This window comes from Diadema antillarum, unplaced genomic scaffold (genome assembly GCF_040938485.1).
Source record: "Diadema antillarum isolate AM-2024a unplaced genomic scaffold, OU_Dant_1.0 scf00000011, whole genome shotgun sequence".
Lineage (NCBI taxonomy): Eukaryota > Metazoa > Echinodermata > Echinoidea > Diadematoida > Diadematidae > Diadema > Diadema antillarum.
The window spans coordinates 875,562-891,613 of NW_027270900.1; the positions used below are offsets into that span (position 1 = coordinate 875,562).

Below are 16,052 nucleotides of genomic sequence, written 5' to 3' on the forward strand. Positions count from 1 at the left end.
TAATCAAACAGTGCACTCACCCGAAATCAGAGCAAAAATGCATACCATTGGCCTGTAAGTGAGAAAGTTTGATTAAAGGGAATAATAAAGAGCCTCAAACTTGATTTCTTCTGTGCATTAACGTTTGTATTTGTATACATGTAAATGATTACATAATTTCATTCTTTTGAAATAGAAAAAGTCGACTTTGGAAGCAGTTATTAAATTCAGTTACTTTATTTCCATCAAATAAAGGGCTATACATAATGCAAAGTACACAAGCAAAAAGTACAGAAGTCCAAGCTTTGAAGTAGGCCTACAGGATAAAATGTTATATGCGAATGAATGTATAATGGTATAAAACAAGCAATGATTACTTTGCAGAAATGAAATGACATAGGGCCTAAATGATTATTGTGGTAATAATTAATGTATTTATAAGCTCTGTTGAGACATTCATTATGAGCTCCCTCGTAGACACATTACATTAGCATAACACTATACATTTGATTATAATGTTTGATTTGTCTTCAATTCATCATGTTCTAACTTCAAGTCAGTATTGTCTGGGGCAAATTGTTTGTAATATAGGGTCCCTTTTTTAACACAACAACTTACAACAGCAGTACAAGATCGTTCAAGGCTCTAATTTCAGTTTCTTTGCCAGCAGACTCTTGTGGTATGATGCAAATTTTGATGAATATTACTGTTTTCGAAACGTTAGAAATAAATCATCCGCTGTTGATTAATTGAAATACAGTATTCAGAGATACTTTTTAATAGTCTCTCGTAGGTGATGATTTAGATTCCATAATATCGTGTCTGCCGGCTCATACTATGCATTTTCAGTATAAATGCTACTCATCAATTTGCTCACGGTGATTGTGTGATGTGAAAATTTCATATTGTTACATCTCTCATCCACCCTGACCACTTATAGTAACGGATCATTCCTTCAACTTCTCCCCCCCCCCCCCTCTCCAATGTTTATGAAGTGGTGTCATGTCTACCTATTTCCTAAGCAAAAATAAACAAAAATCAGTAAAAAAGTCCTAGTGATACGCACCAGCGAGGGCACCTAGTTCCTTCTGGGGTTTTTTTTTTCTGGAAAAGAAAAGTTAATTCCATTTGCACTTTTCACGAGAATAATCTTCCTGTCATTTATCTCTCTCTCTCTTTCTCCCTTTCTCTCTTACACAGCGATTTGTTGTTAGCACAAAACTTCCCAAACAAGACCATGTAAAGCGGGTCGCTGCTTCATCATCACGACCTTGCAGGTTACAGGCGATGAGGGCGCCTGACCACAACGTAGACCGGACTTTCATTTTTAAAAGCACGTAATATGTCATGTTCCTGATCCCATACACACGTACATACATACATACATACATACTGTGCTTGATATCAACGAATCGAATCATGTGAACACAAATAAACATTTCTTAACAAATGAAAGTTTGCTTTGCTTTTGCTTTTGCTACATTGATAAACACAAATTCGATGTTAATTGTAAACATACTCATGATGTGTGCTAATTTTGTGCTATAAAGCAACCTCAGTAAGGTACAAAGCCACGCTTATGCTGTAGCCCCTCTGTATTATTCATTGACATATCGCTGATACGTTTTACTGTACATTGTGTATTCAATTCAATTCAAAGGCAAGGCAATTAATGAAAAAATATTTTGTTTACAACTTACGTTTACGGATATGTTAATATAATGTATGGCACCAACAATACATGTGCACATCATGTATATGCATGTTTAATGATAATGCAGGAACGAATTAATCAAATCAAATTAAGGTCACTGTTCGGGAAAGATGGAAAACATTTTGCCTTTATTCTTTATTCTAATTTTACGAATCTTTCAGAGCACGTTAACAGAAATTGCAAAAACAACAACAATAACAACATCAACTTCTACTACAACAACGACAGACAATGTCTGATGATTATCTAAAAGAAATAAATATTTATGTCTAAAGTTTTTCATCGTTTGCAGACGTTGTAACAACGAAAACGTATTAGCTAGAATAGATGAAGAATAGTACAATGTGAAATAATATCAACACAACGAGTACTCCAGATTAAGATTTTTTATTACACAAAAGATCTACACAAAAGACGTTGAATAATCTGACAGCGGGTTTGTCCAAAATGATACCACCTTCTCCACTTGTTCTTTTCACAGCATCAAAGATGAGGGTGTGGTCTTCTGGTTCGTTAGCTTGATGCCCGTTTCCAGGACATAGTAAAAAAAGAAGAAGAAGAAGAAGATAAACACTGTCAATTCGAAAGACAGGCAAAAAAAAAAATGTACGGTGACCTGAAAAAGTGTACTTTTTGTTATATCTCCCCACCCGGGTTTATTTAAGGTATAAAAGTGCTAGTGACACGCACCAGCGAGGGCACCTAGTTCCTCCTGGGTTTTTTTTTTCTGGAAAAGAAAAGTTAATTCCATTTGCACTTTTCACGAGAATAATCTTCCTGTCATTTATCTCTCTCTCTCTCTCTCTCTCTTTCTCCCTTTCTCTCTTACACAGCGATTTGTTGTTAGCACAAAAACTTCCCAAACAAGTAAAGCGGTCGCTGCTTCATCATCCCGACCTTGCAGGTTACAGGCGATGAGGGCGCCTGACCACAACATAGACCGGACTTTCATTTTTAAAAGCACGTAATATATCATGTTCCTGATCCCATACACACGTACATACATACATACTGTGCTTGATATCAACGAATCATGTGAACACAAATAAATATAACAATTAATGAAAGTTTACTTTTCTTTTGCTGTTGTTCGCTTTTTTGTTTTGTTTTGTTTTGTTTTGTTTTCACGGAAACTGCCGGATACATCCCAATGCGATGTCACTTACGCGGATTCGGCTGTGGAACACAAGGTATGAAGGACAACCGTATTAATAAAGGTACTACCGTGATCCAGATATGTGATTGCCTCTATCTTAGCAGTCTTGCACAAATGTCATCTTTCATTTATCTAAACTGGGAAAATTAGATAATCTAGCGCGTATCTCACCCGTAGTTATCCAGAGGTGCGCTCGTAAGTCCTATTCACCCGTAGCCAAGTTTAGGTCCTAGCTGTCACACCTTTCCGGGCAAGTTAGGCGGGCTGAGTTGCGTGTGGGGATTTTCCAGCACGCTGGACAATTTTTGCAGGTGGACAAAGGCTTGGGCGATTATCGCATGCGTCTTACCTGCTAGACCCTTGCTACTTACTTTCTACTTACGCGCATTCCGTGTGACCTGCGTGTCAGGCGCATGAGGGGGGTATGAGTGAGGGCTGAAAACTCTGTGAAGGAATATCCGCAGGAAGGCAGTAACTCACCATTAGCATGCACGTAATTTTTTCGTAGCTCGCTCCGCGCGCGCAGAACCGATCAGTTACACTGATATTGGCAGTTTCGACATCGTTCCTTGATAGCAAAATACCAGTATTGTACTCGTAGAATGCCCGCAGATGACACGTGCTTCCGGCCAATAAGCATAGATCCACAGGCAACTTACGTACTTCAAGTGGGTAAACTGTCTGTGATTTGCGGCAGCTACGGGTCTCCTACTTGCGTTCTGCGTGGACATCTACGGGCAATCCAAGCGACTCACCCGGAAAAGTTTTGGCCATGCTCAAAACTTGGCTGCGGGTAAATCGGACTTGCGTGCGCACTTCCGGGCAACTACGGGCGAGATTCGCGCTAGGTATAATGTTAGGTGCGGACCAACTGCTGGGAGGTCAGACACGATGTGACAAGGCCATGAGCATGCTCAAAACTCGTTCCGAGTGAGTCGCGGGGTTTGCCCGCAGATGTAGCGCAGAACACCGACACCAATAGGAGGCCTGTAACGCAGCTGTAACGCAGGTACTTCGCAGTCCCCGTATGTCGCTCGTAGCTGAAAATCAGTTGAAGATCGGTTTCAAAGCTATCACGCAGGTTACACGGAATATACGCAAGTAGCAGGTAAACGCGTCTAGCAGTAAGACGCAAGTGCGGAACTCGCCAACATTCTTTTCTCCTGCATGCTGGAAATTCCCTACTCGCAACAAGCACGAGTACCTAACCCGGAAAGGTGTGACAGGGCCTTTACTCGAGACACAGTAAACAGTTAATTTCAGCACGTTTATTTTCATATTTCACTTCACATCTCTACATGTACTTAACAAACAAAAAAAGAAGAAAAAATACAAACAAGCAATTAGCAAGATACAAAATGCGCTATAAAGTTGGTCATGACAAGAAAGTGTGTCAGAATATATTACATACAAAGACAATTCTCTATAACACGTGACCGCGAGTTATTAAAAATAGAATACAATTGTGTTTTCTTTATTTGTTACTCATTTCACATGTGCTTTTCTTAATGCACGGTTGTTGGGGGTGCAATTTTTACAAATCTGTTCTGCTTATACATTGCATATAATTTCTCTGTTTATTTTGATGGACATGAAATAGATTTAAATCTTGAATCTACCCTTCACTATGAATTCAGACTAGCAGTTCCAAGGGCAATCCATTATGAATTATCAATAGAGCATTGAATTAGTGTGCCTTAGAGCAAGAGACCAGAACAGAGCTCTGAAAAGGTGGTATTCGTGGTACACATATATTGTTTACAGGTTTAAGGGCATTGTAAGCACACACTCACATGTACGTCACTGGTTCCTGTGTAATGTTCAATTTTGTACACAGGGTTCAAATTGGATCAAAATCTGTAACTTAACTTTAAAATTAATCATGGATTTAATGAAAATGATTTATGCTTTCAAATGCAAATCACCTCCAGCTAAACTGTACACTACTCAGCTATAATTCATGTCAATGACATAGTAATATAGTTTTTGAACTATGAAGGATCAAAAGTGGGATTTTTTAAACACCTCTAGCATATACAATGTGAAGATGTCACTGCAGACACCCACTGACGAGCTATGGTCTAATGTCTTAAAGGGAGCTCTGCTCAAAATCCGCTCAGATTTCCTTATATTACTAAAGGAAGACTGATTTCACTTCTCGAAAAATTGCACGTGTGTTCTTGAGCTACGTTGGAACAAAATACAATCCAGCCTCCAAATGAGGCGCATTTTGAAGAGAGATTCACCCTAATTATCACAGCTAATTAGTTTTTACAAAGCTGGTATGACTTACTTTATACCGTGCATTTTCTTCATTTGTTTCAGTTTCTTTGTAACGACAAAGTGACGGGACTTGAGCTGGCACATTTACGCGTGTGAGACCTAAATTCAACGGAATGCGAGAATGTATTTCGTGTGGAAACGGGATACAATCAGTGTAAGATATCTGTGATTGACCCTCATATCGCACTTTTTCTTTGCTCTTCATGCATGCACACATAATTTTGCAACATCAAAATGAGCGGTTTTTCGGATGCGTAATAACAGTATATAGTTTCACTTCATGTTACGTTTGGTAGAAATAAACGGAGTAAAAGCAAACTAAATATACTAGTAATGGTAGAGGTTTCAGAAACGCCGGAAGTATAGGAAATAAAGTTTTGGGTCGTCAAAATTTCACCTGTGTCTAAAAATCATAATCGGAATCACATATTCATCATGCAAAGTAAAGGAAGGGTGATGGCGCCATTAACTTCCCATTAGCTGTTCACATGACAGACATGCACACACACACACACACACACACACACACACACATACACATAACACAAACACAAACATGACAAGGGGACACACTTTTAAATCAATTCCACAGCCAGGTTTGTGACTATACACGCCCCCTTGAACTTTGGACACCATTGTGTTGAGATATTGAGACAGGGAGGAGGGAAGTTCAATCAGGCAATGCTTTGGTTTTACCCCTGCATGCTAACTTTTCAGCCCCATTTGAACAAGCTGTCTGAAGTATTTGCAGTTCCATCCACTTATTTTCTTGCATATGACGTCGTCCAAGATGATTAATCCTATCTTCGATACAGAATTTGTTTCAAAGATAGACATTCCGGAAAGACGGGCAAATGAACTATTGTAGTTTCAAGTCTCAAAATCAAAGCGCTGGAAACGAGACTATGCAAGCTATGTAGGCACTGTATGTTGTCACCACAGCCAGCCTAGCCGACGCACAGCTGATAACAAAATGGCAGCCAGCACTGTCAAAAGCATAGCCTCTCTTCTCTTCAGAGGATCAGCCTGTTCCAAGAGGTATGTCGGTAACCATATTTCAAAGATTGACCAGTCAATATGTTATGGAATATACGTTGTACTATAAGAGTGGGGTTGCAATCTTAAGAGCGTGCAAACAAAGTCATGGGTCATCGGTATTGGGGCTCTTCTTAGTGTGAAGGCCACTTTTTGGTATACATTATATTGTCAACATTGTTTCCGTGCATCCATATCACCCGATGTATACATCTCGAGGTCCTGTCGAATATAATGGTACCTGCGCGGACCTAAAGATCAGAACGTGTTACTGGAATACACGTGTATTGAAACTTATGGATATTTCTACTCTGTATGGACCTAGATTACTCAGTTGCTGATATTCCATCCTCCTGTATACATTCAATAATTTCAATATTTGGAATTCACTTTGCCTGTATTAGTTGTCATGTCGGGCAAGCCTCGGGAGAACTCCTAGCTTGGCCGGAAGATCAGTCTATATATCTTTAGGGATTATTAGGAACATGTTCCTGGGAGACTATACGGCGAGCTTTACGCAATCGTTCTCAAAGTGTTTTTTTTAATAATAAAACTCGTCCAAATTGACAGATTTTTTCTGTCTAGAGAGCTACATGCTTGTCAGGTAGAGTCTTTGTTTTAAAAGGTTCTAGGCCATGTCAGCAAACAGGTATATATTCCTGAAATACAATGTAATAATTCGGTGCTTTTTAAACTCATATCCAGTTAGATATTGGCGTCCTTATTGTTTGAGTCTTTGCTCAACACACATAAAGTATAGCATAATTCCGTGTTTTATCACTGAACGAATTGGTGTACTTTGAATTGTTTGTCTGTGACGTATGTTTCTTTAAAACCTACTAAAGCTTATATGGCCCTGGCAGAGCAGCTCCTGCTTTGATACAAAGATGGCAATCAACCGCTACATCTACAAAACAGAACAGGTAAGGTGTGCTTCATAATTATCGTCATTAGTGGTGGCCTGGTGGCCCGGTGGCCCGGTGGCCCGGTGGCCCGGTGGCCCGGGACCATAAAACTTTATGTCGGGCCAATTTCAAAGCGTTTTCTTTCGATCGGACGAATAAGATTCAAAATCATCAAAAATTCATTTCTTTTCTTTATATTGTTTCTTGACACCAAAATCTTAGATTTAAAGATATCAGTGGCAAGAGCGGGCTACCAGATAAAATGTTAGTGTCTCCTTTATATTGGGTTCCATATGAAGTTTTGTAAGAAATGTTCACTTTGCTGACAAGATCGAGGGCTGCACAAATACATCAAGGAAATGTTTGTATTTTGCTTGGGCATCATGGGTAAAAGTGATTTATTTCTAAATCAGGGAGGCTATTATTTTCTCTAGCCAGGATATGAAGATCTTATTTTTTCTTGTCAGGATATGAAGATTTTAGGGATCTTCCCTCAGAATCATTGATACTTGTCCACTCTGAATGTGGAATATGAATATCCGTATCATCGCAGCTGATATGGACACTGAACTCAGCGTCTTTGAATAAAAAGCAGAAGACGTATTTAATATTTTTATCCACGATTTCATTATCAAACATCATGCATGCTAATTCTGTCGGGTGTTCGAATTAATCGATACAATCAAGTATCTTTTCTTAAGCCCCTTTCACAGTCTGTCTGCGACCGTTTGCGACTATTGTTATTGTTTGGTCTTCCGGACATGCTGCAGCAGGCTTCAAGCGCCATCGACCTCATCAGGTCGCTTATACCCCAATCTCACTAGACGGCGATTCCGCTACGATCATCAAAAATCGACAAAGTGCGGCGAATCGTGGCTTCATCGCTTTAAATCTTCTCCATCGCATCTTGAGCAGTTCAGAAGCGCGTAGGGTCGTTACCATCGCCATTGTCGGCGACCTCGCTACGGAAGTTTTGAACATGTCCAAAACTTCCGTAGCGAGGTCGGCATGGTTTTAGAGCGTATCACAATCGCCATACGAGCGCATTAAAAGCGCCATATTCGTAACTCTGACGGGGTAGCAACGGCGCAAAGGCCCCCTCGCACCTGAGCGAATTGCCTGAAATATGACTTGCTATGGCTTGCGAAAGGCATTTTTTTTCAATCATTTTCAATGGTAATTGATAGTAAATCATATTTACCCTTCGTGTTTGGGTTCGTACACCTTCTGAACTAACAGTTGCGATTATTCAAATTCGCACGGGATTTTTGAACATGTTTAAAATTTCCCGACGAATTGAAAAATCGTCTGTCATTTGCTTGAATTTGCATCTCTTATTTAGTCTGCGGTAATCGTTCGTTTATCGTTCGTGTGCTATTGTCACGCATAGTCCCTCATCGCGCTTTTACCAAGGTGGACCGATCTCGAAAGAACCCTAAACGAAGCAACACGATGACTGAATATGACTTGCGCATAGAAACGAAGATACTATGACAAACGTATTTTCGCTTGCCATCTTCTATGCGAAGGGAAACCAAGATAGACTTTTACTAAATTTGAATAGCGATGCATAATATTATACGAAGGCAAGTCTAAGAGATACTATGACAAACTATGGATTGCGAAGTGATACGAATACGAGCGAATGACCTGACGAAAAAAATGGCGAATGCTGAGCTGCTCTCTGTGACCAGCCACTCACCACCCTACTCATATAGAAACATTCCACCTGAAAGTTTCGAAGTTTCTTCAGAAAAATAGAAGATGTAGCTCGCCTCAGAGTCCAGTATTTACTGGCAACGGCTCAGAATTAAGTTATACATCAGCATCTGAACCTACACCAGTTCATCAGAGGCCGCTTCAGATGGAGACGAGGCTTCAGACGACGTCGTATCTGGAGAAGGACGTGGCTGAACCCTGCCAGGGGGGCTTTTGGAATCTACGACCAGCTGTTGGTTGAGCTCCGAAGAGAAGACCCTTCGACTTTCAAGTAATTTCTCTGCATGCCCCCTGAACTCTACGATGAAATCCTGGAGAGGGTCAGAGGAAGAATCAGGAGGCAGTACACCTGGTACAGGGAGCTGCTGGAAGAAGGTCTCAAGTTGGCAGCTACTTTTCGTCATCTTGTGTCTGACACCAAGTACTCGGACATGCAGTATGGGTGGAAGGTGCCTGAAAACACCCTATCTGTAGTGGTCAGGGAAGTGTATCAGGCCATATTTGACGAGTATGCAGATGAAGTCATGACAGCCCCTTCAACCCCTGTTGGATGGAGACAACTTGCTGGTGGATTCTACAAACGGTGGAATTTTCCCACTGTGTGGCAGCTATTGATGGCAAGCATGTGGCCATCAGAAAGCCTCCTCTGTCTGGCTCGCTATACTACAACTACAAGGGCTTTTTTTAGTATAATCCTGTTGGCTATAGTGGACAGTAACTACAAATTGGTCTGGTGCGATGTTGCTCGTAGGTATGATACAATAGGGGAAAGGGGGTAGGTCAAGTCAATTTAGGGGTACGTCAGATTTGTTATCACCTCACCTCCATTGTTAGGCCTACTGTTTCAATATTTCTCTGTTTTGCTAAAATGATAGCAATTGGGGCAATTCATCTCCAGCTTTTGCTTGATACCATTTTTCTACTTCAAAACGTGCTGTAAGAATAATTAATATATTGGATATATTTATTTCACACAAATGAACTTTTGTGTAGAAGCAAAGATCTGAAATTGATTGATTTGTTTCATTATAATGCCTTTAGCCTCTTCCTTTCATGTTGCGTGGATGATTTCTCTGGCCGCACTGAAATCTGGACGGACCTGGTCGTTTTTATACTCCCCGAGGAGCGCACACACACGTACGAGAACGCCTGATCTATTATTTCATCTTCGTTTCCAATCGCACACCAAACCATTGCTCATTGTTCGTTCGTTTCATCGGGTCATATCAACCCTTCGCTCGCCTTCGATCGCAATTTACTCAAAGAAGTGAACCAAAAAATCGTTATCCTTCGCGTGTCATATTTATCCTTCACTTACCGTTCGTTAATCATATTTGACTTTAGTTTATAATAGGATGATTCGAAGGCAATTCTATTTGAAATCGTTGATTTCGCGCGCATTTCGTGCTTTTTTCCCATTCGTCCCCCTTCGTCCCCCTACATTCGCTCAGGTGTGAGGGGGCTTTTAGGCGTAACTCAAGCGCATCGAAAGCGGCCCCATCGCCCATGAAAATTACCACTTTTGCAGCAGGAACCAACCATGAACGAACTAAGCGATGAACAGACCAGGAAGGTGGACATGGAGAAAATTGTATAAAATTAATTTTCCACGTACACTTAGTACGAATCTGCTCTGTATATTTAATTGTTTGTTTGTCATATGCCATTGCAAGTCAATGAAAGTGAACTAATTTGTAATTTTTTTTCAAATATATCCTCATAAAATTGTCTCGTTGTAGGATACGATTTGTAGTTTGCTCGTAAGCCGGTTCTTTAATATTATATACACATACTAAGTATTACTCTTTTAACTGAATGGAGAACTTAACTAATAGTGCAATTTCACATCAGGTTCTAACTGGTGTGTTCTAAAATGCTAAGATGTAAGAGTAAAACTATATTCTGTGCTTGTAAGACACCGAGCATTCGATAGTACCACAACCCGGGAAAACAAACAAACAAACAAAAGCAAAGAAATAAAAATGTTGCATGCTGTCGCAAACTGGTCACAGACCAATTGTGAGAGGGGCATTGAAATCATAACCAATTATCAAGTACCATTGCACTCGTGACCATTTACTATTTGTATATTACCACACGTTCCCCTTCTCATCAGCTCGCCCCTGGATCAAGCTAGTCGACAGAAAGCAAACTACGAGGCACGGGTCGAGTTGGCCGCAGCCTATCGCGCAGTCGATCTGCATGGACTTGGTGAGGGCGTGTGCAACCACTTGACGATGAGGGCTCCAGCCAGGGACCGTGAGGGGGACGTGATGCTGGTAGTCCCATATGGCTTACAGTGGGGACAGGTTGGAACCGAGAAAAGACACTTCTCATGCCATATTATGTATATTGACCTATCTACATTAACTGATTGTCGGTTTGTTGCATAGTTGTTGTTGTTGTTTTTTTTTTTTTTTTTTTTTTGGGGGGGGGGGTTGCTTCTTTTTTGTTCCTCGAGTCCGATTCATTTTTTCTTTCTTTTATTCTTTTCGCGCGTATGTCTGCAAAGGTGACAACCATGCAGATGAAATGCAAGAGAGATCTATTTTGTGCTCAATTTGTTTGTTTTTAATAAAAAACATTTTCGAGATAAAAAAAGTTTTCAAGTCAAACCTTTTTCTGGCAATTTTTCTTACATTGAGACAGGTAGATACTAGTAAGGTGACAAAATCTCGATTTATGTCATTCTTATTCATTTGTTCCCTTTTGCCTTTGATGATGGTTATATATTTTCAAACTCTAGGGACTGTACGTTCTGCTTAGTTTTTTTTATGTCTCCGATTTTTAAGGAGTTTTTCCTCTTTACCTAACCACAGACTGCACTAATACCGATCATTTTATAGCAATTCAGTGGCTCCACTATGAAAACATATACCTTATTACCATCCCTCTTCTCTAACTGTATTGTTACTGAAGACACCAGTTGCACTGCATACAGTAATACAAAATTTAAAAAAAAAAACCTTTTGAATAAGCAAGATATTTACCTCAAATAGCGTCGTTATAATGTGGGCAGGGGTGTATGGCGAAATAAAACATGATAATTTACCACTTGAAAATATTTCTTTCTTCACATCGTTCTTTTGTTTTCATTTTGTGGGTGTACACGTTTGCTTGTTTGGTTGGTTCTTGTTTTTCTTTGACAAGTAACGATTTTCCTCAGTTCGCAGCAATCGAAGAGGCCCAGCGACTCACATTTCACCGCTAAATGCATAATGTACACATGTCTTACGTTGCCATGGTAAACAACGCTGAAGTTATATTTCCTTTGGGCCACTTTGTATTTCAGGTGACGGCATCGTCTCTAGTCGGTGTCGACTTTGAAACTGGCGAGAAAGTGGAGGGCGAGGGAGTGGCCCTGCAGACCGCTGTGTGTATCCACGTTCCCATACACAGGATGAGGTATGAGATGGATGGAACCACTGCTGTCATGCACACACATCAACCATACGTGCTCGCCCTAGGTGAGACGACGTTGCGTCACAATGCATAATGAAGATGATATCAAACCACATAACTGATACTACATAAGGAAACAGACAACATACAGTGACCTCCAAGTTCATAACAGAGCAGGTGACTATATAGCAATACTTAGAAAATGATACCAAATATTTTAATTTATCATCCGATTCGAGAAATGATGATAAAGTTCAGACTGTCCTGAAACTTCGATTTCGATCATTAAATTTTGCGAGGTCTTTTTTGATTTGAAAGTTGTGTTGGCTTAAAATTTGGTGAGATTTATCAATAAACATAATCACTGTGATGACAGGAATACAGGTATTTCGTAGAGAAAGTACAGTGTATACCGGAATTATTCAAGTCACTGTACATTGATATTATTGATCTCACAAACGAAACTGTTCACGATGTGAAAGGCTAATTTTGCTATGACAAATGCGACGTAGGGACCTTATCTGCCTTTTCACCGCGATGCATATGGCCCGAGTGATATTGGTTTAGAACAGCAATAGATTCAATTCAGTCAATGTGAAACAGTCTGTTATTGTCTAGTATAGGACTCCTATATGTTTTCAGAGAAGATCTATTTTCAGACGTTGACAGATGACACATAGGCATCAGGAAACACATTATGTACAACTGTATGATGATGAAATGACTCAAAGAAATGGTACTTTACTATGGAGCCGTGATGTATGTTACTACTGCTTCTTAAAAGCAGAACGTTAAATCTCAATTACTTGTCGATGGAATCCGCAGTCTCTGGCAATTTGTTCACATGGATTATCATGAATATTTACAGCTTGCCTGGACGAACCGGCTCCGTTTGACGAAACGATGTGTCAGAACAGTATGAGGTTTGCCGGAAAGATCGCCTACGACTGGGTGTATGAGACGCTTGCCTACGCCATGGACGAGGGAGAAAGACTGGGGAAGGCACTGGGGGATAAAGAGGTTCTGATCATGGGTCAGCATGGAGTGTTGACCGTAGGGCGTAGAGTCTGTGATGCGTTCGACGCGCTATACTATCTTGAAAGAGCGGCGAAAGTTCAGGTTAGTTAAGAATGTTGAGGCGATATTAAAGATAACTATATGGAAAATTTGTTTCCTGGAAATCTAGTTCACATTTTTTTTACACCCTATCGTACGTAACATATACAGAAAAGAAATCACACGCCAGAAAGTTACTGAATGTTCCATGGAGTAACCCTCATAGGCTAAGAATCGTGAGAATCTCGGATAGCATAGGAGGGCGTCTTGTTGACGTCTAACGTGAAATACATTATTCAGTTTTTGTCAAGGTTGTGCTGAGGCTGTTGTTACTCGGTGGACAAGAAGACAGTCTCTCAATTATATTTCTAATCTTCAGGTCTCCGCTTTGAGCATCTTGGAAATAGCGGTAGTGCCCTTGTGAACATCTCGATATTTGCATCGCAATCAACATCACGCTATTTTTAATTATTTTCAACAATAATTGAAAACTTACAATAACGATACATTGTGATGGGTGCTGAGGTAACGAAAGTGAAATATTTCTCTGTGTGTTATGCAGGTTCTGGCTCGTTCCATGGGAGCCAAGACTCGCTCAGCGCCCCCATCGGTCGTCAAGTATGTCTCGGAACACGACTGCTATCCTTACAACGCCATCAACCACCTGGAGAGTATCAAGAAGCTCATAGCCAGTCAGGAGCCGAATTTTCGCGAGTGAGGCGTGCATCATGGTAGCCATGACAACGTTATGGGGCTGGCAATAATTTTTTTTCTATTGTGTATACAGTGGAAGCGCGAAGCAACAGCGCGAGATATGATATATCCCAGAGTTGAGTAATAATATATTTGAGTAACACTGGCCCTAAACGAGTGAAAGCTGAGTTGTTTTCTGGTTTTCCACTCTGGCCCAATGATTTTAACCAAGAAAATGAATTGAATGTTATTGTTTTATGTTAGCTGAATATTCTCTTTAATGTTTTTGACCTCTCATTCTTCCGTTCAAGTTCAAATTGTTTTATTTCATCTCCAACAAACTGAGGATACAATGGAATGTTTGGGTCTATAAATAATGTCACGAAATCAGTACAACAATGCGTTGAACGTAAAGACAGATTAAGACAGTAGGTTCATCAAACCTACTTCTCTTTCATCACATCATCTTCCGTTCTTTTTTCATTTAATATCTGTTTGGTAAACTATGGCATACTTCGTATAATAGTAGAGGTTTTTTTTATTATTTTTAAAGATATTGTTATTGTTGCAATAGGGGACACTTAAAGGGATTGTACAGTTTTGGTTGAGACCTAATTTCAGGTTTCTAACATTTGTTGGTAAGATAATGAGAAACCTCTTATGAAATAAGAAAGAGCATGTAATTCTGTGAGGAATTCAACGTTCATTTGATGAAAATTGGTTTGGAAATGACTGAGATATCCAAAATAGAGCGATTCTAATAAAGTGTGGGACCCACACTTTATTACGATCGCTTTGTTTTACTTTGTCTTTGGATGTTTCAGTCATTCCACACCCGATTTTCATCAAATAAACTTTGAATTACTCTTATAATGGTATGCTCTGTACTATATCATAAGTGTTTTCTTGGTATCTTGCAAAAAGATAAAAGCCCAATTCTCATCTCCACCAATACTGTACCCTCCCTTTAAGTGAGCCGAACAGGTGCTTTTACAATGAAAAAAAAAAAATCCTCATGCTGCATAATTGGTTGGAGTTGATCGAGATGTTTGGTGCAATACTAATTTTTTACTGCTTCATTATTAAATGGTTCACACAAGAACTAGTAAATTGCCTGAGTGTGCTTCCTCAGTATGTCAAATTAAAGCATATTGGTCGAAAGAGGGAGCTGTGTACAAGAAATGGTTTCTGCTTCTCGTATCTGTTAGCAGTCAATATGAATACAAGAATAATATTGCTTCTTTTGTTTGTACGTTTTGTTAGTTGTACTAAATTTGTTTTAACAACAACAGTGAAGGATCTTTTATCTAAATGATATGTTTGACCTGTCATTTCAAGAATATGATTGATTACCAAATATTTAAAGCAAGTAATTACGAGACTACTATACAATTACTGGTCAAATATAGACTCAAATTACGTTGGACTGGTCCGGAAATTGAAAGATTATGTGGTTTGTCAGGCTTTCGGGAACAATACTGAGTATCAAAAGTATCAACACTGGAGTTCGGGAGCGAGAAATGCAAGCCTGAAACAAGGAAATGGCTGAACCGAAATAATACAAGGCGACACAGAAATAAGAGAAAGGACAGCACCAAGACGAAGCTACTGATCCCGACATTCTGTTGATGGTAGGATACCACTGTGCGAAATGGACTGGTGTGAATCGTCGCCACGCAGTGTATTTCTTTCTTCAAAGTAATTAAATTCTTGCGTCGGGTTGTTTTTTTTTTTTATTGTGTTTGATTGACTTTAATTTGATTTGATATTTTGGTTACTGAATTAAATTGTATGTATAGTTTATTAAACTTCCTGATACTTTGATTACGCATTTTCTAGAAAATGGAAAAAAAAAGGTGATAATTGCATAATGTATAGTTTGTATTTGTTTTTGTTTTTGTTTTTGTTTTTTTTTGTTTTTTTGTTTGTTTTTTTTGGGGGGGATAAACGAATGGAAATAAAATATCAATTGAACCGAACTGAACTAAGACATTACCCTACATAGCCTTAACCCTAAAAAGACTGGGGGGCCTAAAAGGCCCCCCCCCCCCCCTCGACATTTCGCGCGATTACTCTGCAACACGCAATGCTCTCGCCGCGATGCTCTATG

At 39.7% G+C, this 16,052-nt stretch overlaps 1 protein-coding gene across 1 annotated transcript; it reads left to right on the forward strand.

Moving 5' to 3' along the window:
- Window positions 1-6,075: 6,075 nt before the first annotated feature.
- LOC139720605 (putative aldolase class 2 protein PA3430) lies at window positions 6,076-14,055 on the forward strand. Its single transcript, XM_071631964.1, has 6 exons — window positions 6,076-6,170; window positions 7,013-7,090; window positions 10,908-11,100; window positions 12,084-12,258; window positions 13,062-13,312; window positions 13,812-14,055. The coding sequence occupies exons 1-6, from the start codon at window positions 6,106-6,108 to the stop codon at window positions 13,965-13,967; spliced, it is 918 nt and encodes a 305-aa protein (XP_071488065.1). The 5' UTR covers window positions 6,076-6,105; the 3' UTR covers window positions 13,968-14,055.
- The last annotated feature ends 1,997 nt before the right edge of the window (window positions 14,056-16,052 follow it).